The sequence below is a fragment of the Coffea eugenioides genome, unplaced genomic scaffold, assembly GCF_003713205.1.
Source record: "Coffea eugenioides isolate CCC68of unplaced genomic scaffold, Ceug_1.0 ScVebR1_3493;HRSCAF=4715, whole genome shotgun sequence".
NCBI lineage: Eukaryota > Viridiplantae > Streptophyta > Magnoliopsida > Gentianales > Rubiaceae > Coffea > Coffea eugenioides.
The window spans coordinates 82,180-109,715 of NW_020864076.1; the positions used below are offsets into that span (position 1 = coordinate 82,180).

At 35.6% G+C, this 27,536-nt stretch overlaps 4 protein-coding genes across 7 annotated transcripts; 1 reads left to right on the forward strand and 3 right to left on the reverse strand.

Moving 5' to 3' along the window:
- Window positions 1-423: 423 nt before the first annotated feature.
- On the reverse strand, window positions 424-9,525 carry LOC113757974 (NAD-dependent malic enzyme 59 kDa isoform, mitochondrial). The gene is made up of 20 exons (XM_027301037.1): window positions 9,425-9,525; window positions 9,168-9,338; window positions 8,329-8,425; window positions 7,496-7,614; window positions 7,240-7,407; window positions 6,395-6,523; window positions 5,995-6,055; window positions 5,617-5,720; window positions 5,449-5,532; window positions 5,225-5,331; window positions 5,012-5,105; window positions 4,575-4,688; window positions 4,296-4,361; window positions 3,818-3,890; window positions 3,647-3,733; window positions 3,333-3,387; window positions 3,173-3,244; window positions 2,091-2,153; window positions 1,391-1,505; window positions 424-803 (listed from the first exon to the last, which is right to left on the reverse strand). The coding sequence occupies exons 2-20, from the start codon at window positions 9,321-9,323 to the stop codon at window positions 732-734; spliced, it is 1,836 nt and encodes a 611-aa protein (XP_027156838.1). The 5' UTR covers window positions 9,324-9,338; window positions 9,425-9,525; the 3' UTR covers window positions 424-731.
- A 3,635-nt stretch (window positions 9,526-13,160) lies between these two features.
- Window positions 13,161-17,693, reverse strand: LOC113757972 (spore coat polysaccharide biosynthesis protein SpsK-like). Of its 3 annotated transcripts, none has more exons than XM_027301031.1 (6): window positions 17,232-17,693; window positions 16,671-16,830; window positions 15,736-15,923; window positions 14,602-14,725; window positions 13,837-13,967; window positions 13,161-13,599 (listed from the first exon to the last, which is right to left on the reverse strand). In XM_027301031.1, the coding sequence occupies exons 1-6, from the start codon at window positions 17,463-17,465 to the stop codon at window positions 13,480-13,482; spliced, it is 957 nt and encodes a 318-aa protein (XP_027156832.1). In that variant the 5' UTR covers window positions 17,466-17,693; the 3' UTR covers window positions 13,161-13,479. The 3 variants fall into 3 exon arrangements, with proteins under 3 accessions (XP_027156832.1, XP_027156833.1, XP_027156834.1); XM_027301032.1 differs by having other exon boundaries at window positions 13,510-13,599; window positions 13,833-13,967; XM_027301033.1 differs by lacking the exons at window positions 13,161-13,599; window positions 14,602-14,725 and having other exon boundaries at window positions 13,858-13,967.
- A 626-nt stretch (window positions 17,694-18,319) lies between these two features.
- Window positions 18,320-22,683, reverse strand: LOC113757965. Of its 2 annotated transcripts, none has more exons than XM_027301022.1 (7): window positions 22,531-22,683; window positions 21,764-22,111; window positions 21,574-21,667; window positions 20,484-20,605; window positions 20,210-20,359; window positions 18,820-18,918; window positions 18,320-18,658 (listed from the first exon to the last, which is right to left on the reverse strand). In XM_027301022.1, exons 2-7 carry the CDS (start codon window positions 22,094-22,096, stop codon window positions 18,620-18,622), a joined length of 837 nt encoding a protein of 278 aa, XP_027156823.1. In that variant the 5' UTR covers window positions 22,097-22,111; window positions 22,531-22,683; the 3' UTR covers window positions 18,320-18,619. The 2 variants fall into 2 exon arrangements, with proteins under 2 accessions (XP_027156823.1, XP_027156822.1); XM_027301021.1 differs by having other exon boundaries at window positions 21,764-22,163.
- Window positions 22,684-24,124: 1,441 nt separating this feature from the next.
- On the forward strand, window positions 24,125-27,530 carry LOC113757979 (digalactosyldiacylglycerol synthase 2, chloroplastic-like; the record flags this gene model as incomplete). The annotated part of the gene is made up of 3 exons (XM_027301040.1): window positions 24,125-24,273; window positions 25,246-25,614; window positions 27,327-27,530. Coding segments are annotated over exons 2-3 (489 nt in total), but the record flags the coding sequence as incomplete, so codon positions are not given.
- Window positions 27,531-27,536: the final 6 nt, after the last annotated feature.

Consider the following 27,536-nt stretch of genomic DNA (forward strand, 5'->3'; position numbering starts at 1 on the left):
CGTTGCCAAATCAAGTAACCTAGTAACATTTTACATTGGCTCACAACACAAACACAATAATTTCTTCAATCAATCCACGATCGTGGAGCTAATAGGGTGATGAAACGAAAGGAAACGGAAGCAGATGAAATAGAGGGGAGAGCTATGTAGCATTTACTTTTGTGTGGAGGTTCAAAGTTTCAACTCGCTAAAGTATTGTGTGTTTACTTTCTCCCTGTGTAAAATAAAGTTGGAAGAACATATTTTAAGCCAGGATTGAATGGATTGTTCTATATCTTCACCTTGCGCGAAGAAAATAGCCCAAACCGGATACAAGGGATGATCCCGAAAGGACCACCTGTCCCGGCACTAAAAATTTCTTTGATGCGAGGAATTCCATTATCATTCTATTATCAACTGCAGAAAACAGCCCCTTTTTTTTTTAAATTATTTTTGGATAGCTAGAATATCTGCCTTGTGCGGGAATAGAGACTTTTTTCCACTTTTGATCCTTACATAAAACTAGTGTACATCATCTATTACAGTAATAAAAGAAATTTTTTTTTTTGTTTGTAACAAACGCTTACTAAAAGAATCAAAATTTGAAGGCATGTGTCTCTCAGCCATCTTTCAATATTTCGCCTATTAGTCCCTTGAGTTTGAATTCTGACTGATACATTTCGCTGCCGAACTTTACATGATGGGCTGCCAAATATCCCCTCCAAAGTCCAAACAATGTATAAAGGAGACGTTCATTTCTCATGAACAAGAGGACTGTAAACAGGATCCCACATATTTCTTTTAACATATTCGACAGTCTCCTCCTGTATCCGATCATATAAAAGCAAGAGTCAGATAAATACAACGGAAAGAAATAGGGGCAAGAATTAGATAAATAGAGGGTATCTTCCAGCGGAGGTATGGGTCAAATGGTTAGCATATGGATAGTTTGTAGAGTACTATCTGTTTAGGTCCCATCCATTTGCACCCACCTCATAAATGGGTGGAAGTGCATTGCATCAATTTCATCCACAAACCATTTAAGAAAAAGCATTTATAATCCAATTATCAACTTTGACACCTCTCACAAGACTGATCCAACAAAGCGATGGCGATGATTTAGTATCAATTTGGTCAATGGTCCCTGTTGTCATATTTTGTGAATGAGAAATTACCAGAGAGTACATTTTACCTATACAAGTTGCTTACAAACTGAATTATGCGGAAATCTGTTAAGAGCTACATGAACTGGCACAAACTTCCTCCAGCAAAATTTGATTAGTGTAAAATCCATTCAAATATGTATAAAACTTCTGAAATAATATTGATGTACGCTTAGATTGACAGATCTCTGAAACCTATTTTGTCGTCTTTTAACCTGATTGTCAAAAAGGTCAAGAAAGCTGCTTACCTTTGACATGCTTACTAGCTCTTTTGTTCCCACATCATGATATCCTTCTGCTAGCTCTTCAGCAACAGCTGCTCGCAAAACTGCTGCTCCAACCTCTGCTGTAATATCCCGAATGCTGCAAGCAGCCCATGAAATCATGAACTCAAAGTATTCAACTACATCGATGAACAGATTAATAGTTTCCAATGCAAACTCCACTTTGTCGTAGCCTATTTTGCCAGGGATAAACAGATTAGTAGTTTCCAGTACTACTTCACTTTTATTGTAGCCTATTTTGCCAGGGCTAAATTTCAAGCGATCTGTAGATACACACTACAACTGTAAATACTGGTAAGCTTAATTAGAAAAATTTATTAGCAATGACGACTAAACTGTACATATGCAATTAGATCAATTATGAGAGCCACTTGGTCATCATGGAAGCAAAAAGCCAGTCATTCAGTCATCATATCCCAACATCTGTGAATACAGTAGAAGTTCCATTCACAGCTTAGTATGAGGTCAAAAAACAAAGCTTTGCCGAAAACAGAACCTTTTGAATGATTGACAAACTTGCATTCTGGGGGACCTCACTTGCCAATTATATCTTTTCTTTTTTCTTTCATATTAGTTACTTTATAAGAGAGACAGACAAAATATGTGCAGCTTTGATTGCCCACGAAACAGATGAAAATAATTTCCAGGAACCTTTGCAAAATACCTGTCAATAGATGGATACAAGATTCCTCTCTGAATTTCTTCATCAGTCATATAAGAAGCAAGGCTGCAGAAGCAAAGGTGTAATAGTTACATGCCCAAAATAACAGGTTTTCTGAGAACAAATTTTCAATTGCAATGTAAAGTAAGGACATGGGTAAATGATAATCTAGAGAAAAAAAGATCATATTAAACGTCTGATATTCAAATATCAAAGTGAACTCAAATCTTATATGAACTGGAAAAAGATTCCCTCCCTCTTTCCAATCACCAAAATAAAAAAAGAGCTTAGTTTGCCTAAAAAGAGTTGAATGCCCTTGATTTTCATTCTTTAAACAAAAAATATATAAAAACAAGTCTGATTTTAGAATTTGGCAACAATATAGATAAGGATTTCGACCAAACAGGTTGCAGAAGCTTCTCCACCCAAACAGGATTTCGACCACCCTAACACCCCCCCCCCCGGCTCCCCCGGTGAATTAAGCTCATATATAAAAAGCTTCTCCACATATGAGATTTACACGAGTAATTTGGTTGAATGCACGAACTGTCTTGCAGCATTATAGATAAAATGCTTGTAGGACTCTCCCAAAGTCCTGGTAACAATTCAAGCATCAAAACTGAAAAGTTGCAATGACTAAATCCCAAAGAACTAAAAGAAGTGCAGGAGTCTGGATGTTTATAGTGTCAAGTATTAGGAAGCAAACAAGAGCTTTAGATGACAATCATGCAAAGAAAATGAACTAAAACTGCAAAGAGGTTCTCAAACTAAATGAACTACCTATTGATTCAAAGTACAAAAACTTCACTAAGCTGCAATTTGAACAAAAGGATAGGCCCGGCTTTCCTCCTTTTCACTTTTATCAACAGAGTTGGTTTTGGCCCCTTGAATTTCTATTTTTGTTAAACAACTAAATGTTTCCAATTGAAGCAAGAAGATGACAATAATGCAAAGAACACTTCATACAAACTTTATCCAGCTTTTACCTTACAATAGGAGCACTGCAGTAAAATACGCTCATCCAGAGCATACGATAAAATGAAACATCAGAAAAAAGAGAAGTTAATTTAAGTATCAATTAATACCATTCTGCAGCTGCTTGCAGCATCCCATCAGTAATAAAGCGAGCACCAGATACAAGAGCTCCCAACCCGATCCTAAATCAGCCCAACACAGAACTTGTAAGAATTTGGCACCCATATGCAAGTATATTTATCATACACAAGTGTAGACATTAGCACATACCCAGGAAACAGGTACATGTTATTTGCTTGATTCACATGGCCAATTTTTCCATTACCTGACAACATAAGCTCATGGTCAGTAAAAAGTTACCATGAAAACACAATCAGCAAGGATATAAGAATTTAACAGTATTATCAGCTTCAACATTCAGTTTAATGGCTTTGATCATGTAAAAGATGGAATTAATATTTCTCCCACCCTTTAGATATGATGCCTTTCACTTTATTGCTTGAAATGCATTTGCCAAAAAAACTGGAAGCAAATAGGATGCATAACAAGCACTTTGTTCCAAATTAGAATCAAAAGAGTAATACCAAGATCAACATGTTCAAAAGGGCTGCCACTTCCAAAGACTATCTGTTCACCAGCATGCTTGAAAGCATCCCTAGCAGTGCATTCAGCTGCTCCAAAAATGGAAACAACAATTTCTTCAGAATCGCACAGGAAAGTATAACAAGAGGCACCCAGAAGGTCGAGAGACAAACCATTATTGGTAGGATTGGACATTGCAAAAATAGCAGGTTTAATGGAATCAGATTCTCGCATTGCCTTAAGCACCTGATAATTAGGCCAGGAATAAGCTGGTTATATCACAGATATGAATGCACTAATTACATCTCAATACTTTCTTCTGTTATCGCAATACAATGGCATTCTACAGAGTTATACCTTCAGCCGTTTAGTGTTAAATAACCACACATATAATCTGACACCCAAAAGGGTGAGGATTCCATTACAAGGACAACCAGCATCCAGAGATAGGGGAGATTAAATGATAATTGTGAGCAAAAGATGGAAAAATGGAACGGGATATAAGACCTATAAAGAGAAACTAATTCAAGTGTGCTAACAGTTCTGAGAACAGAATTGACATCCAACTGCATCTGCCCCCAAGAAAGAACAATACAAGGAAATGATGACCACAATCCAGGTGATAATAAAACTCAGCGGAGAGCTACGCACCTCTTCATTGAAAAGACCTCCAACACCAGACAAACCGAGAAGCACGTGAGGCTTGACCTTTTTGACCTGAACAGAATGAAGTTACATGGAATCTGAATTCATGAAAGAAAGGATGCTGCCCATATTTCTAAGAGAGAGACAGAGAGAGAGAGGGTATTACTGATCCGTATTTACCACCACTATCACAATCAAAATCTTGCCAAGAGTAAAAGGAAGGATATCTCCTTTTAAAGAGTGTCTCCACTAGAACAGACATTGCATTACAAGTTTAACATTTACCACTTCAATCAGACTTGCTCCCTCTTGAAGTCCAAAGCTCTTGATCTCTTCATGCGTTTTAGCAAATGGAGCAGCTGCTGGATCAATATCATTCCTCTCATTTGTAATTAGACCCTGCATCCATGCAAAGTATTTATTAGACAAGTTTGTACAATTTTTTAATGAAAAAGGGATAGTACAAGCTTGTCCCTCTTCCTTTTTTAATCAATTTTTGTAGCCATTTACATTTCAAAGAAGATTTTAGGAGTTTTTTCACTTATTCATTTTTCCTTTTTTTTCTTTTTCTTCTTCTATCTCTCTCTCTCTCTCTCTCCCGCTGTGGGGAGGGGGGTACACTAAGCAAAGCAAAACCTCTAAGTGAAGCCATTAGGCAAATTAATAGAGCGTTTCATGAAGTAACAAATTACTCAGTGGTAGTCATGTTAGCAGAACCACACATTTTTATCGAGCAGGAAAAAGTGAGGATTTGCCACTGGCCCTGCCATTCTTGAAACAGCCTGCAATGCCATGTTAAGTACACCAAGCCCAGCACTGAAATCCAGGCAAAAGTAAGAGTTTGTAATGCTAAGTTGTCCCAAGCAAACACCCTGCTGTATAACAAACGATTTTACTAAGCAAAAGCAAATTGCCAAGTTGAATTTTGCCATTACCTTCCAGCTCCAACAACAACTATCTTTTGATTTGCAAAATCAGTTAATGGACGACCTTGTGCCCTAACAGTTCCAAGTAGACCAGCCAGTGCAACACCTGCTGTACCCTGCTTAATATGAAAATATGCTGAATTATTCCAGTTTCAGAGAGGACCAGACTAAAAGCATAACATCTCCAATCCAATAATAAGATCTATGCTCAGTATAAATGCCAACTCAGTCACCTGTATGTCATCATTAAACATACAAAACCTTTTCCGGTAGCGTTGCAGTGTTTCAAACGCCCACTTCATTTGAAAATCCTCAAACTGATAGATAGTTCAATCACTGGAAATCAGTATGGCATCAATAACTGTGTTATAACAAGTCATTCTAAATGAAAAATTTTGGACCTGCACAATAGCCTTTGGCCAACGTGCATGGACAGCTTCCATGAATTCATCAACTACAGATAAATACTCTTCTCCTTCCAACCTTGGTTCTCGCAATCCTAAATCTGCCAAGCTAAAAGAAATTGATTAGCTATTCTGATGATATGCTTTAAAAACCAGATGTAACAGTACTGGCATGGTGAGCTGCTTTAGGAAAGTAAAACTTATGAGTTCTATATAAGCCTTCAAGGAAGCAAGGCAGTTAATGGTTTGGCCAACAAATAGGAAGCATGAACTACGAACTAAAGTTTTCCGAAATGACGAAAATGGGTTAGAAACAAAGTAGTGAATAAGGATTAATCACAAAATAAGAAGATAACAGTAAACAAATCAACTCACAGAGTCGATCCTTAAGGAGCTTCTGATTGTTAGTACCCACATCCAGCATAACTGGCAATATCTGTCAGAAATTGCATCAGTATATTTATGTAACCCAAAATGGATTCAAAACATCCAAGGCAAAGCACATAATTAAACAGTAAAACACAAGGACTATAAATATCTGTACATACGATATCAGCTCCTTCATAATCACACTAACACTTATGCCAAGATAATTTTCGTCAGGCATTCTAAGATGATAACCAGATCTGTATAACAGATATCTATGTTTTGTATGTGGAGTCAGGGTTTGATATATGTAAGCAACGTAAGAAAACTAGTGAATTCTGTCATGTTTGTATAACCACAAGGCAGGTCATCATGCTAATGCAAAGAAGAAAAATTGAGTAGCACATACTCGTTGTGGATTGATTCCCGCAGCAGCAACATACATATCAAGTTTTCCAATGGGTATACCAATTCCCTGAACTCCAAGGTCACCCAGCCCAAGTATACGACTGCCATCTGTCAGCACAATCATGTCAACCTGGCATGACAGAATAGATTTTGTTGGGTTTTTCTGCCAAAGATATTAGTAGCTTAACCTGGAGCTACAATAAGTGCAATCATGTCAACTTGCTTTAACTGTTCTCATCATTTTCCAAATAAAACCTGAATTACATCTATACCAATCATAATTCAAAGTAAAAGAAGAGCTTTTAATAAAGAGAAACATATTAATATATGACTGAGTATAAAAGAAGTCAATTAACATTTCTTATTGCCAGAAAGAATTCTCAGCAATTATATGAAGCATGTATCTGTTTATCTGATTATTCAGGTTTCAACTTTCAACCAGAAAATCAAGACACTATTGTCCGAGCAGAGTGAAAGAACATATGGCAACAGTATACATGCAACAACCTGTGCCATAATCATATAGACTGAATAGTGATTTGAATAAATAATTGACAGGGGAAGACTCTTGTTGCCATTAGTGGTAACCAGCTTCGCTTGTAACCACTAATAGTGCAACAAGGGAATTTCCAACTCTTTTTTAATAACTGAAGTATCAGATAGGATCCCACATGCTGAAATTACAAAAAATTCATGAAAGCAGGTCCTTAGTCCAAAATCTACTCAATATGTCCTCCGCATAGTATTAGCAATGAACAGCCAAACATTACTTAATCTCAAGCATAAAGAGTAAGATTAAAAATATATATATAGAGCAAATGCTTTTCCCCATGGTTTACACAATACCTCATGAGCAGGCCAGTTATATATCATGGACATCATCTCTCCCTTGTCCTTGGCACTGAAGTACATTCCACGTGGGCGCCTAAACAACCCAGAATAATTTTGACAAACTAGTCCTACTGTTGGAGTGTATATTACTGGAGCAAAATCTTTAATGTTATTAATGAGAACCTGGAAAGGAATGCAATGGAATTGCTTTAGATGGTTCAATATTCAAAATATTTCATTATTGTACTCTCGCTATCTGCCATCTACTTACACGATAGTACAATGTCTCATTTCTGTCGTGTAACCTATTCAGGATCCGCCATTTTGATAGAGCTATGAAATCATCTTTCTGTCCCTGAGTATTCTTCTCCAAGGATCGATATGATTCCACTGACAATTAAATCATCAGAATCAAGCTGTTAAACTCTTTTTTTTTCCTACAAAGTTTGATCTATCATAGAAGGTAGCTTTAAGATAAGAGAATATATGAACTATACTATCCATATAAACAACAAATATCAGATTTTACACACTAAGAGAGCTATGAGGAATACAAGTATGAAGTCAACAGATTGGTGAAACTTGTCATTTGAGAAAATTATCAGTAAACCTAATACACTACACTTGTAAAACCAAAACTTTAAATACCTTAAGTGCAATTGCACATAGTTGTGCTTATCCCCACCCAGAACTTTTAAGTAACTCTTTTTCTCTTTGCTGTCTTATTTTTAAATGAAAATTATGTAATTAAAGTGCATACAAAAAATAATGTTTAACAAAATTTTGTTTATGTAAATGCACGATTGTATCCTTTTCAGATCACTCTGTAAAGTGTTTGTACAAGAGCCAAAGGTGGGCTATCGGCAGTCACGAAGATATCCTGTATGCTTAAAGTCTCAGAATTATGCCAAGAGCAGTTAATTCCACTACCCACACAGAAAGGCAAAGGTGGGGGGGGGGGAATTTTTTTTATTTTTCATATGTTATCATAGATGAAATTGAGTCCTTGAATTTTGTACATTTAAGAAGATTCTTTTAAGTCATTGGCAACCAGGTTCTGGGAGAAAGCGCTCAATAAGAGAGCAAAGCAGGAAAGAAACTTACTGAAACGAGCATACTGCTGTTCAAATGATATGACACGAGGAGGGAGAAGACCGCGGAGACCTAGTCGATCTCTTTCTGTTGCAGGGAAACCTGTATCCTGTTTTATATGATTTTATTAGAGCAGAGCCATACTTTCAAAAATAATGCTATAGGTTATGAAGTCATCATTGAGAAATTCAATATGATGAACATTAAGGACTTTAGAAAACTCTGAGCTGAAGTAGAATGGATTGATCTGGAAAACATATAGGCAATTTGTATGCTTAAGCATCAAAACACATAGGCCTCCTTAAATTCTGTCTCTCACTAAAGCAGTCAGAGGTTAGACCCGGACCTTAACTGCTTATTGATGACTGTCAAAAATTCACAAATAGTGAAAATTAACCCCAAAAAGAAAAAAGGCCTATCAAATTGTGAATAGTTCCACCCGGTCCTTACAACTGCAATTTACTTCTTTATTGTGCCTCCCAAGTCTATGCCTTTGCTCCTTTTTTCAGAATTTTTTTATCCAAAAAAAAGGGTCTTTGCCAATTGTATTCTTAGGAACACATTAACACAGAAATTCAGGTCTTGCTAAAACAGTAAAATCTTAACTATGAAAAAAAATTAAAGAAAAAAAGAATCAAAGCTTCAGCTCGATAACAACCCCAAAACTCTCAACTCACAAGAAGGAAAAGATGCTTCAACTCTCATGCATAGCACATATATGTATATAAAAAGGAGATGCTTAAATGAAATAAAGCTGTGAACTTTAAAATCACATTTCTCAACAACATTAAGAAAAAAAAATCCTACAACAGTTATGCGTCAAAAAAATATATTATAACAACTAAATTGACCTTATTAAACCAGGGATCATGAAGAATATCAGCACCACGCTTGTGCACGATACAAGGTCCTGGTATCGATGTCGCAGCTGCCATCGAGAACCTCCGCAAATCGCGGACACTCGACGCCGCGGCAGCAGATCGAGCCACCACTCTCCTCCACATCATTATTCACCAAGATATCTAAATTCAAAAATAAAATTAAATAAGAAGGAAAACAAATTCTCAATTATTGAACATAAGTAAGTAACTGATAAAATCTTTCTCACTCCTTAGCTTCAATGCGTCTCTTTCACCAACTAATCGATCGAATATTTATAGTCTCATTAGTTCCCAAAGAAGAATACACGGACTCACACAGTAGGCAGAGAGCGTGCATCTGTATTTATAGATTTGATTAATTGAGATATTTTTATATATATATTTGTCGGGTTTTCACTTTTCACAGTCTTGAAGGGAGCTGAAGCCGTTGACTGCTGAGTACAGATGACGACAAAATGGAAAAAGAGAGACGCGGCGTTGGACCCATGCCTGACCGCTACAATTGCGGGCAAGAAGGGGCTTCAGTGGAACGTCGAATAAAGATGGAGAGCGTGAGAGTAATTAATTAAGAAGCTAGGGGGTGGGGTCCAAATTAGGATGCCTAGATTGGTAGGCGGAAGAATGGTTCACTTCACCTTACGCCCTTCAACTAACTTACGGAGTTAGGGTGGCCCCAATTCAGGTTTGAACCAGAATCAAATCGGAATACATTCGATAGTTTGTTGAATCAGAACAAAAACCGAAAGCATAATCGTGACTTAAAGTTCATGTCCAAGTTCAAGTTCACCAAATTTTAAAAGCTAAACCGGGATCAACGATTTATGATCCATTCAAATCGTCTAAAAAATATTTACTATTTAAATTTATTTGATCAATTTAGATTTTAATATCAATAATCAACATCTAATAGCAATTGCTAAATTCAACGACCCATTGTTCCATTCCATTAGTAAGTGTGTACTCTATGACTAATCTAAATGCATGGCTATTCTAATCTAATCAATAATACGACTTTTTTTTCATAAAATTTGCATCATTTTTCTTTTTCCTTACACATGATAATACATAATTTTTTTTAACATCCATTGTTATATTTTCTTAGAATCAATTTTATAACAACAAGTACTTAAATATAGCTAAAAGAATTGAACTGCAATCAGAAGAAGTTGGAACAGTAACCAGAATTGGAGGTTCAAGAGCGGCTTGTTTATGTTTCACCTTTTAAAAGAATCAGAACGATCAATTTTTTAATCGAAATTGACAGTTCTGAAACTGTGGCCATGTTTCGTTCAACTATTCCCGATTTCACCCTTTGAGTTCTAAACTTCAAATCGAGACATTTTAGTTTTTGAAGTATAAATTTGTGCTATTTAAATAAAATACATTCTTCTTTAAACCCTAAAATACTTTTTAAAAAAATTCACTTTGATCCCAATTTCTTTGCAACATTTTAATTGGGGAAGGTGAAATTTCGAAATGTTGGATGATTTTTGGTAATTTCTTAATTTAATCTTTTAGGTCTGGGGCCACTTGTGATTTTGACTTTTTGTTGGAAAAGAATGGCATGATGGAAGGCACATTTGGTTTTGTGGCACCTGATTCTTGTTCTACTAATAAACTAGAGTGGATATTGATCTCGTGAAGTAAATTGTGGAACTCCTTTTCTGTTCCACGAGATATTTATCTCGTGAATTAAGAATGGAATTGTTGACTAGTAATATGGGAAAGGATCAATCTTATTCCACCATTAATCTTATTTATATGATAATAAACCCATATGAATTGCTATTTTTAAGAGTTTTATAAATATATATATATATATATATATATATATATATACTGTAGTAATTTGATATATGTGAGATAAAATGTGATTGAAGGATGTGTTCACGAAAAATGTAAAAATTTTTCTAAATTATATGTCCCACTGTGGAAGTGTTCTCTTTGTCATCTTGTTTTTTGGATGGATTTGAGGATCAGAGAATACAATTTCCATGATGAGATTGCGATTTGTATCCAGAAAAAAAAAAGGTTTGTCATCATCATTCATTCGAGTATATCTCCCCACGATCTTTTGTTGATATTAGTGAAAGTAACAATCAGCTTGCTATCAAATTAATTTTTAGAAGCTAAAATCAATAATTTAAAAACAAATGTCTTGAAGCTTCTGATATTTGATTTATTTTAGCTTTTTAAAAAAAAAAACAAAAGTTGAAAGAAAAAATAAAAACAGGTCGAAAAATCAGTTGAAACAAGCTTATGAGTTATCACTATTTACTTCCATTGCCGCAACATTAATCATGCTTATACAAACTTATACAAAATGGAAATATAATTAATCATGCTCTTCCTTTTCTAGTTGAAATTCATCAATAACCTATAATGATTGGTTCCTTTTTGTTTTCACTTTGTCAAATTTCTCTTCTCGGATGGAAGAAGGTCATAAAACTCATGATTCATGACTGACTTCTAAATATGGAAAAGAGATGATGACATTATTCAAACAAATTTTGAAAAAAAAAAAAAAGAGCATAAATTACCGACATTCCTGTCGGTAGAAAAATTGGCATTTTGTGGACTGTAAAGTGCTGTCTAAATTGAATATTGAAAGAATCAGCATATGTTTTATTCCCCAACACAATTCTCCACCATATATATACATGGAGAATTATGCTTTGAATCAAATAAAGTGACTAATACTCTGTAACGTTTTGCTATAAATAGATTTTGATGTTTGGCAGTCTCAAATTTCATCCTATTTCGGCAGTCAAAATAACCTTTTTGTGCCATTAGAAATTGAGTGGCTACCTGAAGTGGGGGCCGTGTTAGCAAATCTTGTGGAGAATATACACTGTGGGCGGATTAGTGGTAATCAATCAAAGCATATATGCATTATATAAAGGTGTCCAACGAGGACTCGTTAAAATATATAAAATGTACATAATTGATTATTTGAATATACATGTCGCATTCATTTTTTTACCCCTTTGCTCTAGATAGTTTTCCGATTTAACTTTGCTTTTCTGAAGAATTAAGACCTAAATGGTGTGTTTCAAATGTTTGGATAGGAAATTATTTAAAATAATACTGTGGTATTTTTTTATATATAATTTGATATATATAAGATAAAAACGTAATTGAGAATAAAAAAAAAGTTGTTTAGAGCGTATTTTTGACGCAAGCAAAATATTTTCAAAAAAAACAAACACATACCATGATGCACAGAAATTCCAACCAATTGAGTTCTTGCCACAAACATGCTTGCAAGCTAAAACATTATTGAGTCTTGAAGGCAGGATGATTCTTGGGACTAAAAGGGAACCATTCACTTACGGTTGTGCGGATTTATTATGAGACAAGTTGCGGAATAAATCTCTACTTTGCTGCAATAGAGTGCCATTCCAGAAAGAATAAAAAATTAAATGAATGTGATGAACTAATTCTGAACCGGTCAAAGGTGGAATTTGTTCTGGAAGTTCATCAATATTCTCCGCGTAAAAGAGCATATGGTGGAGAAAACAGTCCAAGAATTTTGAATGCATCCAAAAGGGAGCAAAATCTCTAATCTGCATTGTTTATAGTCGTTTTACTTTCCATCTCAATGTCAACCTCACTGCAGCAAATAATATCTATACTGACATGAAATGGAATTGAACCGATGTAAATATCCCATAATGCCATTGGCACCGCAAGCTGGAAGAATCCAAATCTCACTTACTGATATCAGGAATATGTCCTTAAAGCTTAGCCACCAGTCCTGCTGTTCAGAAAGCAAGCTTGTTGCAGAGGTGTTCCCTAAGGGCAACTTCAAGTACATTCCTAGCGACCTCTATCAATATGCACTGCTAGCCTTTTGATGGTTCCTTTTATCTACTCTGTGACATATAATTTGCCATCAATGTATAATCTCTCTATCCGCCCTAATTTATCAGTGAATGAGCATGTATACCTGGAGTATGCATAGGAGCAAAATCAGAGCCTCTGAATATTGTTGCTCTTTTACTCGGTGCAAACAATACGTGTGTGTGAAAGGTTCGTATGCATGAAGAATCTTCAGTGTAGAGGGAACAAAATTACAAGTTAAGGTCATTCCCCAAAATCAAATAAAAAGGATTTGTTCACAGTAATGATCGTGCAGGCAGTCACACTCTCTAAGACCAATTACTCTAGCCACCGCTCATCATTCCAACAAGCACCATCCTTACCAGATCAGTGACCCAAGGGGAGCGTTACAAATAACATGACTGAGGGAGGAAGTAACCCACAAAGCATGGAATGGACTTTAGCATTCAAGAGTCAATCTGACACCATCTGTAAACGTAATAGGAGAGATACCAACTGTCTGAATCAGTTTAGTGATATCCATGGATATGTCAGAAGGGGAATTGACACCACGATCAACCTGAAAACAATAATTTGTTGCATTATCCAACAGTTCTCAGGCATGGAAAAAGCAACAATCTTGTTAATAGTCAAGTTTTCATTACATTCCAAAGACATTGATTGAAGATATGAACTATGAGTTGAGTGCAAATTCCACTCAAAAAGACGATTAGATAAATTCCACCTAGAAAGGCTGTTGGATCAATTCCTGTCTTGGGGCCAATATAGCTTTTGCCAGAATGAAGCTTATACCTACCGACAATGCAGAGACCGGATTGATTAATGAGGTCTTGTGGCCTCCAACATGAGCAACAGCCTCAGCCATTTGAACCCTGGACACCCTAGCTGGCCCACCAATATTTACCACCAATTGCATTGGCTTGCCCTCTGCAAAGAACAGCCCATTGGTTCATGAACCAGTGAAATATCAAGTCTTTTTTGGTCCAGAATCATTTTCTTCCAACATGAACAAATAGCTGAACAATATGATTACATAAGAAAGTGGCATCTCCCTGGTGTGTAATTAACTTGTTGGTCAGAATCGAAAGAGCAAGCAGTATAACGTATTAATCCCCTTGTGTCTCTTCCTTCTCTTTCCTTCCAACCATTTCTGGTTGGATTTCCTCCAAAATAACCCAAGACCTCTTACTTACAACCCTTCCCGCCTTACCACCCAACCCAACACTCCCCCCAATGAATTTCATAATTTTACCTGCTAAGTTACAAAATTCCGTTCTTAATCTTACTGTTTGAGTAGATGATCCAAGTTAACCTAGATGCCTAGAAGCTCATTCTTATCTCAAGTGGAGGGAGATACTTCCACTTATCAAGGGGTGGGGTGAATCTAATCACTTTCTAGGATCACGTCATCCGGAGCTCACTACATATCTCAGAACAAAAAGAATACATTGCTTTGAGCTTGCAACAAGTCTAAAACAAATAACACACACACAAACACACACATATATATAAGCATTACTTATCGTGAAAAAGTATGACAGGTATATAAAGCTCATCAAACCTGAGATCCATCTGATGCTCAAAGCTTGTATAATATGCACAAGGTCCTTGACATAAACAGGGCAACGGTACTCATCATAGAAAAATTGAATCGTTTCACCCTTGGCAAGGACACTATCTATCCACTGCATCATTCATGCATTTGTTATCAATTAAAAACCCACAATTTAAACAAACCAATATTAATCTATATCCTGGTGAATGATAAGATCACCTAGAGACGCAATTTACTCATGACACCATTGAGGGAAAATTATTACTAGTAGTTCAAAGGAACCATTTTTAAAAGCCATCCAGCCACCATGGAAACATACTTTTAAGGGAATCACGACCTGCTGAATTGTTTTGACAATGCATAACCACAGTTTATGACCAGGCAACTAAACAATGATGCTCCTAAAGTAAGGCATCTGGTCTCATGGAAAGGAAAAAATGAGACGAAAGAAATCCATTCACAAAGAGGGTAACAAAGAGAAGCACAAAGGGCGAGGGTCAGGGAGAAGAAGAAACACTTAGAAGGTACTTTATACAAACAAAAAAATGACAAAGCTCGAGAAGATAGCTAAAACAATTGAGCATCTCTTCTAGCATAATCTCTTTATCTTAAGAATGGTAAATTGATTATCAACCGTAAATCCATGGGCATTTCAGGTCCAAAAGCAGTGCACAAAAGCCACTGAAATCCAACAGGATACAACCATAAAAAAGTGTTCTTTATCACAGACTTATATGATATATCCACCAAAGTCCATGGAAACAAGTATATGGAAACAAAAGTCTGACTGACAAAAACCACCAAAGTCCACTAACAAAAGTCTGACTGAATCAATGGAAACAAGTATATGCAACCCAGATCAACGTGTCAAAACTCAATGGTTGTCTTTTTGCCAAGTCTCAAAGCTCTTAAGTGAAACTACAAATTGGCCTTTCTCTCAGTCACTTAGCAATCTTGTAAACTTGCATGCACAGATAGATTGATGGAAAAAGAAATAAGGCTCATTTAGCTAATATTTGTATGGGGAAAATATGTTGAGTGGCAGAGCATAGAAACAAATCATGAAATCACAGGAATAAGAAAATTTCAAGTATATAAAATGTTAAAAATTTGAAGAGATAATTTTGCTTCAGGTGCAACCTGAATTGGAAGCGACTTTGGAACAGGTGAGACTGTTTGTGGCCCATATATGATACTGCTCCTCAAAATGGTAAAGTTTGAGCAGCTTGTTCGTATAAATTGCTCAGCTGCCACTTTGGATTTCCCATAAACATTCACAGGAAGAGTTTCATCTTCTTCCTTGTAGAAGGATTTGGTTCCTTCATAAACTGAAAAAATAAAAATTTAGATCACCTTCAAAATAAAAAAAAAATGGAGTTTTTTTGGAGGGGGGGGGGGGGCAGTTTCATTCTTAATTTGCCCCCATTAAACATTCAACAACAAAATATTAACTAAACATTTAAAAGTTCTTTTGAATAGCATCTCATTATATATTCATCCTGATTTGCCAATATCGCCATGTCATGAAGGTCTATAGTTCTATTCTCAGTAATTGTTTTAGTAATAACATGAAATGAGTTTTACTTCCAATTAGTTAAACTGTGATGTTTCAAATATTCTAATCCACAAGGCGGCATCATGTGACAATAATGGGGCAGTAAGATCATGCCAGAAACTAGTAGGTTTCTTTATTGACTAACTTTCAAGTTTCAGGCCCATTACTGATTGAACATTTTAGTACCGCCCCTTCCAACAAATGAGGTCAAAACCTTCTTGCCAGGGAAAATCTTAGGACCAAATGATGTAACTTTCTCAGTTCCAATCTGAATTACTTCTTTCAATCTCGAGACAGTATCGCAAGACATCATACACATCCTAGTCCCGTTAAATTACCTATAATAGAATCAATACTACCATTCAACAGTATAATGCATTAGATTCAAAATGTGGAGGGCACTTCATTTGGCACTATTTGTAACCTTAGGGAAAAAATTAAACATAATAAAGCCAAAGGGGGAGTATTTTCTGAAGCGCATAGTAAAATATGCGTATATGATGGATTCTAGGTAGGTTACCTTGATCAGTTGACAAATGAATGAGAAGAGCATTGCTATTATTGAAGCTCGACATCCATTCAACAAGAGCAGAAGGCACATTTATAGACATGGCACCAGCAGGATCCATCTCACAAGCACGAGGAACAGAAAGGGCAGCACAATTAACCACTATATCAGGCTGAAAATTCATGAATTTTGCAAGCAAATCAGCAATTCGTAGTGCAACTTACATTATTAAAATTTTTGACACTGGACAGGTGAACTACTTTGGAAATATTAATTTGATAATTTTCCAACAAACACATTATCAACTTGTTGAAATTTTCACAAAACCCAAGATGTCCATATACAAAATAAACTAACTAAATCAAGAGTTCTAGTCTCCAACAAACACTCATGAAGCAACTATTCTAAGCCATATCTGTTGAAAACCCACTACCCAAAAATCATTCATACTAGCATAATCCTAATTAAATTGCTCAAAGAAGCTAACCCAAGAATATATTTGAAAAAATATGAAGAAAATGCATAAAGTTAAGATTTTTTTTATCACTTAAACGTGAAAAGTTAAGAATTTACATGCCCGAATTTCTGGGAGATGGCATCAAACCCATCACCAGTACGTAAATCGACATGAAAGGGGAGAGCTTGAGGAATGGCATCCAGCAATGGCTGCGGTGGAGGGCTTGTGTAATGCGTGAATGCTAAGGCATATTGTGATGTTTCTTGATTTTCAGAGAAGCCTTGTAATAGGTGCTGGCCTAAGTAGCCAGTGCCTCCTACTATTAACACTTTGTTCTTATTGCTGCTCATCTCTTGCTCTCTCAAATTCTCGATTTGGCTTTCGAAGTTCTTAATCCAAACAATCCCAATTCTTGCTGAAAATTAATATTGTTAGGGGAAGCTGGAGAAGTGGGATTCTGAAACTGGAGCCTTGAAAGAATAAAAGTTGCTTCTTTGGAATAAAAATTGGTAAACGGAACAAGAAAATGTAGCACCTAAGTTATTTTTACGCAAAATAATGCAAAAAAATGCTGTGTATATGCGCACAAATTAAAGAAAGGACGAAGACGGTGGAGGAATAGCTTCTGCTTCTATTGAATTTCTTTTTTGGGTTAATCTCAAAAACTCCCTTAAAGTTTAGTCAAAGTCGTAGTTTAACCAGAAAGTTTATTTTGTTTAAGAAGATAGACCCTAAAATTTGAGAAAAATGAAGGAAAATATGTATTGTATTGCAACTAAGAATTGTGATTAAAAAAAATGTAAACTTTATGGTTTACAGTTCTGTGAAGATACCTAACGAGAAGGCCTATTTTGGAGTTGTACGAACTTTGAATCATTACTCATTAGCCCATATCCACTCTGAAGGTCTCATTGGAATCAAATATGATGCAGGTCTCATTGGATTGACTTCTCTTTTGCTTATCTGCTCATATACTTGAACTCGTTTGAATTGCTATTTGTAAGAGATTTTATAATATATATATATATATACTGTAACAATTTATTGCATATAAAATAAAAAATGATTGAAAAATATGTTCACGAAATACGTAAAATTTTTTTGTAAAAATCGTAGCTAGCATAGGCATTTTTTTTTATTAGTAATATTCCTACTTGGGGGAAGAGTTTTGTTTTTGGCAATATTTTTGGGCTTAGTAATCAGGTAGGCAATTTGAAAGTGTGCTGATGGAAAAAGCCATATACAGGCTCCATAAGGTTCTAGTCAAAAAATACAACATGATTTACATCAACGAAGGAAAGAGAAAAGATCTGCATTCAACCGTTGGCGTCGAGCCAATAGAAGAACTGTCCAGAGGTAGGAATATTACAGGAGTATCCTATGGCTTTCCACCTTTGTTTTCTACATTAAAGAGGTCCCCCGCATTGCAAAATGTGTGGAGCTATTTACATTTCCCCTGTGATCTCCTTTTGCTAAACCAGAACAAGTTTTGTTGGCTGCTCCTTTATGAGGCTTGGGACTTTTCCACGAGGAACTCGATATTCTGTTAATGCAATGAAATAACAACTAAGTAATATGTTGACTAATCCAAAAACCAAGTTTAGAAATCATGGCAGGATCAAACCAAGGTGGTGACCGCCTTATAGAAGAAAGATATCAGTAGTTGTTATAATTATTGCGGAGAGCAGAAAGGAATGCACTTACCTTTACAGATTTAGAGACTTCTTCAAGCTTATTCAGCAGCATATCTGCAGGTACCACACCTCTGTGCTCCATTATCGTATGGTGAGGGGAACCAACCATCTGCAAGATAATGGGCATAAACTAACTGGTTCCAGCAGGCACCACATGAAATAATAAAATGACAGAACCTCCAACCATGGCCAACCAAAGAAAGAGGACAGTGCAGTGATATAGAAAACCAAGATAGATACAACTATTCACAAAGGTTTGACCAATTAATGGAGCACAGAGGTGTTTCAAGAGAAACAAACACCATGATAAAGTTTCAAATATGATTCCCCAAGAGATGAGAGAGAGAGAGTTCATCTCTGGATATGGCCGGGATAAAAAATATATGTATATTAATCATTGCCATACATGCCAAGGCACACAACTCCAACAAGGACTTTTCAACCACACAACAGATTTTGCATTTGTCATGTTAGTAGAATTACTTGACATATGAAAGCAAAGGCCTGATATCTCAACTCCGTGATCCCATCATGGACTCAGTGATTTGGAATAAAAAACATGTTGTATAATTGCTACTTGCACCAGGAGGAAAACCAGAGCTTCAGTTTGCTTCTGCAAATTGAAGGCTCTAAGAAAACAGAGAAGGAATAGTCATACGTCTTTGAGTGCTTTGTGAGAAATGGTTTTTTGGAAAAACAACCACACGAATGGTGTTCACATAATGATTTTTCTTTAAAAAAAATGACAAAAAGTCAGAAATATGAAATGCCACATGTTGGTACAACAAGAAAAAGACTAAAATTGCATGCAGATCTAGTAGACAGTTGATGGGCACACTAAGTCTATCTTAACACCAAATACTTCAACATCACCAATCCCTACATTGCGAATACAGAGTGGTTCAGCTTAAATCTTGACCATTGCTCATTTACTATGGTTTAAAGGTTTACTGGCATCTAAATGCCCAGACACCCAGTTGTGTTCTTAAAATACCATTCTTATTTTCCAGAACTATTTGATCAATTAGTTAACCAAACTCATTTCGTAGCTAGAAAATGCAGTGCCAAATTGTTTTTGTTGTTAGTCATGCTGCAAAAAAAAAAAAGAGTATAAGGATTTCAAAATCTCCTTGTCACAAATTAGAAAGAGAAATACATAAATTATCTATTGTACCATAGATACTCCTGCTAATAACAATTGCTGTATAATCCATGATGCATAGATTAATTTATTCCACCATAACAATAACAAGAAGTTATGTACTCTTCTTTAACGTCCCTTCTAAATTAAAAAAAAAAAAGGACAGATAGAATGCCTGAGGCATTTTCCACCACTTCAATGTCATATGTTTTTTTAATGGCAACAGAGGATCCCAACTGGTCAATAATTGTTGACTTACCTTTGAACTTCTAGATGGCGATTTCATCACTGCAAGACTGTCAATCGACGATTCCATGCGAAACATATTTTCACCTTCAACATTGTTAATAGTGGCCTTCCAACTTCTGCCAACTTCTTGTATAGTTTTTGAAGCTTGTGTTACAATGACCTTGTGAAAAATGTAAAAAGTCAAAACTTTTGCAAAATTCAAAACCATAAAGCATACTCATGGAAACACCTTTTTTCAGCATTCAACGGAAAATGGCAGAAATCCATACAAGAGCAACTTTTACCTTCCTTAATTGTCCAGGGTTATAAACCCCTTGCACCTGCAGTTCATCTACAGGAGCTGCTCTTCCACGTGCTACACTTTCAACTCTAAAGGTATGGATCCCATACCTAGATTGCAAGCAACCTATACACCTCAAGAGATAAAAAGACAACAACAGTTATCAAAACTGATAGGCCAAGAGCATACTATCGGTCATAACAAGCAAAAACATAGATATCCATGTCAAATTCAGTAAAACAAATAAGATTTTGTGTGATATCCTGCCCACAGATACAGATGTTCCAACTTTGTAACAACATAAGTCTGTTGTGTGGATGTTGTTTTGACACGAGGAAAGCTCTAATCATGGACGTATATGGACATTGCCGGCAAGTAACATAACGGCTCCTGTTACCTATTGATTTATCTTCTCATCTAGAGCATTAACTAATTGGTGACTCACTAGATCATTTCTCCATTTCTATGTAGTCGAATCTCCTAGAGTTCATAAGTCTTGTCTCCCCTTTTCTGCACATATTTTCTCATTGCAATACTTCAACAAACTGAAAAAAAAAAAATGATTGTCTATTTTGTTTAAGCTACTAAGTGCAATACTGCCAACCAAAAATATCATCTTCAGAGACAGTAAGTCTACGACGAGCAAAAGAGTAACTACAACGCAAGTGGCTAGAGCTAGTCATTTTTGAAATATCATTTCTCATGTGAAATTTCTGCAAAATATCTCATGCATTTTGCCTTCAAGGCTTCTTGGAAGGTCAGCAGATGTAAGTCTAGGCAATTGGCATGACCTTTATTGAGTAACAGTCAGACAGAACAATGAAGTTGCCAAGGCAATTTGCATCATATTCGATCATTAGCAAGCAACAAAAACGAGTTATTTATATCAACACCCAACCCCAAATTTGCAAGTTTCATAGCATAAATTATCTCATTCTAGAAAGAAGTTAGTAAGCAGGCAATCTGAATGCCTACATGTTCTGAAAATTGGATAATTGGAAAGTGAAAAGAGCAAAAAGAATAAGTTGATATTCAAAGTTCAAAAATGAAAACACAAAGAACCAAAAAAACCAGTAAGAATTTCAAAGAGATACCTTGTTCAATGATAATATCGATCACTAAATGCAGAGGCACACGCTTTTCAATACTTATCTCTCCCCAAAAAGGAATAAATGAAGGTCTTGATACCTTTATATTCAGCAAAGCACAATAAAAACCCATACTTAGTATTATCAGGAAAGTGTAGTCAACTTAAAGACAACCAAAGATGTGATCTAGCAATACCTTATAAACGATTTCATTAGGTGTAACATAAAGTTTGCGAGATGCTATATCCTTCTTAAGCACATATCTTTTATATGGGAGGTAGATCAACATAAGAATTCCAACACCCCAAGCTAAAACCAGCAACGCAGATATCAATACCCATATAATCACTTCATACTGAACAATCTTCGTAGCAAGTTCTTCAAAAGAGGCTACGCACAGTATATTCGTAGGTGTTTCTGGTATCTCAGCTGCTTCTTCATCCCCATCAAATTCAGATACAGGGTCAGCAAGCAGCAAATCTTTTGATGAACCCAAGTTTGGCAACCTCTCAGCGTGACCCATCAGCATTTTTCAGTGCCAAAGCTAAAATTTTCAGTACACAACAGAAGAATGTAGCTAATATTTCTTCAAGAACCTATAGAAAAAAAAAATTGTGACTAAATAGCCATGAAGTAATAATCAGTGTTAAAAATCCAATATATCCAGTGGTTAAGAAGTATTTTTCACTGGCTTAGCACGATTGTTCGATCCTCAACATCTCCGTACCCGTTCTCTATTAAAAAAAAAAAAAAAAAAACACGCACAAATATACGTGTATTCTGGGAAATTCTATCACTACAATGATCAAAATCTCAGCTTTTTTCTTTATCTGCTATTAAAAGTAAACAAATGGCAGAAAACTATTATTTGATCAATGAAAATTACAATTCTGACATTTTCCAACCGTCAAACAAGAAAGGAAACGAAATTCTAAAGAAAACTAACAGAATTCTGAAGATTACCTGGTAATTTTCAGTCATGCAAGATTTTATTGAATTTGGAGAAGAGAGAAAGGTTAAATTGTTGGAGGGTTGGAACGACAACGGCCTCCAACTAATCAGTGAGCAGATTTATGCCCCTCTGCATTGCAAAGCCGCTGAACGAGAACGTTGGATTCTACCAGACATTCAAAAAACCCGTATTACGTCTTGCGGGTGCATCACCAACCCGATTCGGTAAATTAAATCTGGGCCCGTGTTTATGACTGGAAGCGGGTTGATCTATATTTGGGCCAGAACTTTGTGGGCTTGTTAATGTTTTGGACTTAATATATTTTTGGGCTTTTTGTCCTTTTTTTTTCATAAAGGATTTTAAAAAATTAAAAATTTATATGTTAAAAAAAATGTGTTGTTGTTGTGGTGTAGAAAATTCTTACTAATATTTAACTATTCAAAGCTGTCTCAATTGAGCAGGTGAGACTCTTGATTTGACCCTCAAAATTTTACCTTTCATCATCCTAAAAGACTATTTTTGACAACAAAAAAAAAATCATCCTAAAAGAGTATTCAAAGAGACATTGGCCAATACCGAATTTAGTTGGGTGTTAAAAAAAAAAGAGTATAAACTGTAGTCTTTGGTTGGATTCTTGAACCTCTCATTTCTCATTTCTCATTGTCAAAATTAGAATCTCCCTTAAAAGAATACCAGTTATAAAATTTGGAATATTACTAATAGTAACAATAGTAATTGGTTCGATTCTCCAATCCTCTCTTTTCTCTTTCTCCTTTTGTTAAGAATTGAAATCTCCCGTAGTACCGTACAATTTCAAATTTTAAAATATTACTCCATTCTTGAAGTATAATAAGTCTAAAGTTTATATCCTACCTCTACGGTTAGCTGAATTAGTATGAATATCTTTAAAATATACAAATTACAATGTGTGTGTATATATATAAAAGTAAAAGTTTACATACATACGTGTTTTATATAAATTTTTTGAAAGTTTAATTAACACAAATTCATGGTAGATCCAAGTCATTGATTGAAATCTATACTATGTATAATGGGGTTAGGATAAAAATTAAAATTATTTGTTGTCATTTTATAAACTTCCATTTTGACTCTTATGAAAATTATTTTTTCTTTGACTACCTATACACATGTTATCAAGATAATTACCCCATAAACATTAGGGTAAACATATGCTGTCATTTTATGAACTTTCATTTTAACTCTTTTGAAAATTATTTTTTTAACCTACCTATCCACATGTCGTTAAGACAATTACCCATGAGTTTTTTTTTAACTTTAACTATTTAGGCATATATTTTCGACATAACCATTTCTAAGTATTATAATTACCAATACAAAATTATTTTGTTAAAGAAATTCAAACAATCTAATAAAAACTTTTAATACTTGCTCATTATTTTTTCTTCTCTCTCTATATATATATATATATATATATTAATTTGCAGACGCGTGGGGTGTGCAATGTAAGATTGAGGTGAGCTCAGCTTATACCTGGGATTGACGGAAGCAATGGTCCCCTGGACTTGCAGGCCTTTTTGACTCTGTTACGTGATAGTGTAACCAATCAAAACAGTGCGTGGACCCCAATCTCCAGCGCCGCAAGTACGTCCAACCAATTCAGCCGACATATCAAAGAACAAACGATTCCAACCAGAGAGTCAATTGTGCATTCGCTTCGAGGAGGAAACTACCGTTCTCCTCTTAGCGCGTGCTTCCTCGTCTCCGGCCACCAGGTACTAAGATCACATTCTGGTATTCAACGATAAATGTACCTAATTACAAAATTATTAAAATAAAATCCGAATCGAATATTTATAATGGGAAATACCAATTGATGCCTGGAATCTTCCATTACGGTTACAGGCTTGCAGCTCATTTTAGCTCCATAACAGTACAGAAACGAATTTCACCTTTATTTTCAATCACTAAACCAACAAATTTCGTTGTTTTTCATTTTTATTGTTTTTATTTTATATTTCTTGCAAGAAACTGCATAACTTCTGATTTCGTCAACCCCGGTTGGCTTGCTGGGGGAGGAAATAGGTAAGGAATCCCAAAAAATGTGTATTTTATTTTGTCCCTTTTAATTTTTTTGTTTGCTTTTACTTATGCTTCTTTGCTTACGTTTTTATTTGACTATATTTTCTTGAGGTTGATTCTAAGTGAATCCCACATAGACTTCTGAGCCATGTTTGGATTTATTTAGCTTCTTGCAAATTGGCAGGATGGAAAGTTATTGTCATTTGGGTAATTTTAACGGATAATATTAGGGATCATGTTGGCAAAATCAAGGGATTTTTTTCCTTATATGCGGGGTTTATAATCTTGGCGTGTGGAGTAGTTTGTATATGCTTAAAGCAATGAATTTCAAGGTTGGTCTTTGGGGGTTTCTTTGCTTTATAGAATTCTGTTTACCTCTTTTGTCAACCTGGGAAAAGGTATATTATCGGAAATAATCTGAAAGTTGATTTTCTGTGATCGTTATATACATTTTCTTCTCTGTTTAGCGTGTATGTGGTCAAAATTGATGTGTTCTATTTCTTCCGTAGGGAGTTGATTCTTGATTTTCATGATTAATGCAGTTTCTTGATTCTTTCTTGATTTGTATTTGTATTTGCTTTAGGTTAGATTAATTATTGCAAACTAGCAAAACATATGTATTTGACAGTGTTTGTTGATATTTTGACTGTAACGTGTACATGCAGTTCAGAATTTGAGTTCAAGATCCTTCTCAACCTTTTGAGTCGGTACAAGGTCAATTCATTGTGGTATTTCTATCTGATGAGAAGATGGAAAAGAAGCAGCAGCATATCGCAATATTTACTACTGCAAGTCTTCCTTGGTTAACTGGAACTTCCGTCAACCCTCTTTTCAGAGCTGCATATCTGGCAAAAGATGAGGGGAGAAAGGTCACCTTGGTGATTCCTTGGCTGTCTCTCAAGGATCAAAAACATGTGTATCCTGACAATATTACATATGATTCGCCTGCAGAACAAGAGAAATATGTTCGCCAGTGGCTTGAAGGCAGGACTGGATTCACATCACTTCTTAATATACGTTTTTATCCAGGCAAGGTAGTCACAGTTTCTTAACTTAAAACTTCGGCGAGAATGTTTGCATGTTAATTTATCAAAAGCACTCAGCAAGCAGCCGTGGCATGTTTTTTGGATGAAACATCTGGTTGTCTATATGCTAATATTCAGTATGAGTGTTTTTGAATATCTTCATTTCTGATGATACTAGGTACTGATATACTCATCTGTACTGGGACTTTGTGCATATGCGACTACAATTTCAGTGCAATGGCAAAAGATTGCATCTTTGCTTAGCAGTTCGGAGAATTCTAGACTATTTTCTCCTTGTTGGCTTTGCTATGAATCTTGGAAGGAAAATTTTTTTTGTCTGGTCATTTGGCATAAAAGGAAGAGTTCTAGAAAAGATAACATACAAACAGACAAATCAATTTGAGAAACCAACTGATGATTTTCTTCTCTATTTTTGGTATTTAATTACGTAGCATTCTTCTTTTTTTTCTTTTTCTGTTTCTCTTATAAGTAATATGACGTCTGGCTTGGACTTGAAGCCCAAATTAAAGAGTTTTGTATAAATACTTAATTCTGTCATGTCTCAGTTTCTTTATATACTTTTTGAAGTCTTATGATGTAATTCAATGATACCTAAAATGCTAAACTTGGATCAAAAGTTTTCATCTCAACTGCTATCTTCAGTGTACTTATCCTTTTCCTGCTAATGGATTTTTCCTCCTGTGAATATGTTGAGCATGAACAACGAATAATAATGGCAGCATTGTGGAGTTTCTCACTTGAAGTTCCACAATGGTGGAAAAGTGTTTGTTTCTTGTTTTGCTTTTTTGGGATTTAAAAAAAATTTTATGATCATCGCAAAGAATGGCATGGTGGTTGGATACTGAATTCCCCTGATTAACAACTTGGGTTATGTCCTTCAACTAGAATGGATTTGATAGAGGGTTTGTTTTTGGTCTTGCCATTTGTACTTTGACTTGTGTCCCTGGGAAAGCTCAAAGCGGATGGATAGAATGTTACCCTCTTCTTCCAATGGGAAGCCAAAATGCACCTCTCTAATCAGGCTTTGTTGTGAGGAAAATTTCAAGTTTACGTAGAACTCCATGTTGAGCAAATGCTTAGTAAATGTTAATTTGTGCAGTCTGATACATAAAGTGTCCATTCAGTGTATGATGAAATGTACAAAGGAGGCTACTGTAGTGTTTAGTCAACTCATGGCCTCTAGGTTGTAGACCCTCTTCCTCTTCAGATACACCTTCATAACTTATCCAGAGTGCATACAATGTATTGGCATCTGTTGAATTCAATTATAGTTCTAGCAATGGTGAGATTTTTTGAGATATACAACAAGGTTGTCAAAAAAGAGATTCTGATGTTTTACCTGTTTACTCGCTGAAGATATGTTCCGAAGATTTGTAGGTTTCACTCCTATCCTTGGTTAATTCTATTGGGTCTCTGGTGTCCTACCTGGATAACACTGAAAATGTGAAGTACTTCCCGTGACATTAGGAAGTATTTAATGTTGATACACTTATTTCTTGAAACCGAATAGAAGCATTTCCATTTGATCAACTTGGGAACTACTTATGGCTTTCATATCCATCCTAGACTGCTCTGTCTTTATCTTTGAACCATTCACATGACTATTTAAAGATTCTGTCTGAGGTAAGTTTATGCTTAGTCATCTTCACTACATGCTTGTGTAACATCAGTAGCCTAAGAAATTTGCTCTTGCTTTGCAGTTCTCTCTAGAAAAAAGGAGCATTCTTGCGTTAGGGGATATTACAGAAGTCATTCCAGATGAAGAGGCTGATATAGCAGTTCTTGAGGAGCCTGAGCATCTTACATGGTATCATCATGGGAAGAGATGGAAAAAAAAATTCCGCCTAGTTATTGGAGTTGTTCATACCAATTACTTGGAATATGTGAAGAGAGAGAAGAATTCCTTTGAA

Excerpts from the sequence above, each read along its gene's own strand:
- LOC113757974 (XM_027301037.1), bottom strand. The coding sequence starts at position 9,323 with ATGATGTGGAGGAGAGTGGTGGCTCGATCTGCTGCCGCGGCGTCGAGT. Across the intron at positions 3,891-4,295 it reads GAGGTCTTTTCAATGAAGAG|GTGCTTAAGGCAATGCGAGA; the intron begins GTGCGTAGCTCT and ends CCTAATTATCAG. Across the intron at positions 2,154-3,172 it reads CTGCAAGCAGCTGCAGAATG|CCTTGCTTCTTATATGACTG; the intron begins GTATTAATTGAT and ends TTGCTTCTGCAG.
- LOC113757972 (XM_027301031.1), bottom strand. The coding sequence starts at position 17,465 with ATGAGCAGCAATAAGAACAAAGTGTTAATAGTAGGAGGCACTGGCTAC. Across the intron at positions 16,831-17,231 it reads TCTCCCAGAAATTCGGGCAT|CCTGATATAGTGGTTAATTG; the intron begins GTAAATTCTTAA and ends ATGAATTTTCAG. Across the intron at positions 14,726-15,735 it reads CAAAGTCGCTTCCAATTCAG|TGGATAGATAGTGTCCTTGC; the intron begins GTTGCACCTGAA and ends TGAATGATGCAG.
- LOC113757965 (XM_027301022.1), bottom strand. The coding sequence starts at position 22,096 with ATGCTGATGGGTCACGCTGAGAGGTTGCCAAACTTGGGTTCATCAAAA. Across the intron at positions 21,668-21,763 it reads CTAATGAAATCGTTTATAAG|GTATCAAGACCTTCATTTAT; the intron begins GTATTGCTAGAT and ends CTGAATATAAAG. Across the intron at positions 20,606-21,573 it reads CGATATTATCATTGAACAAG|GTTGCTTGCAATCTAGGTAT; the intron begins GTATCTCTTTGA and ends TGAGGTGTATAG.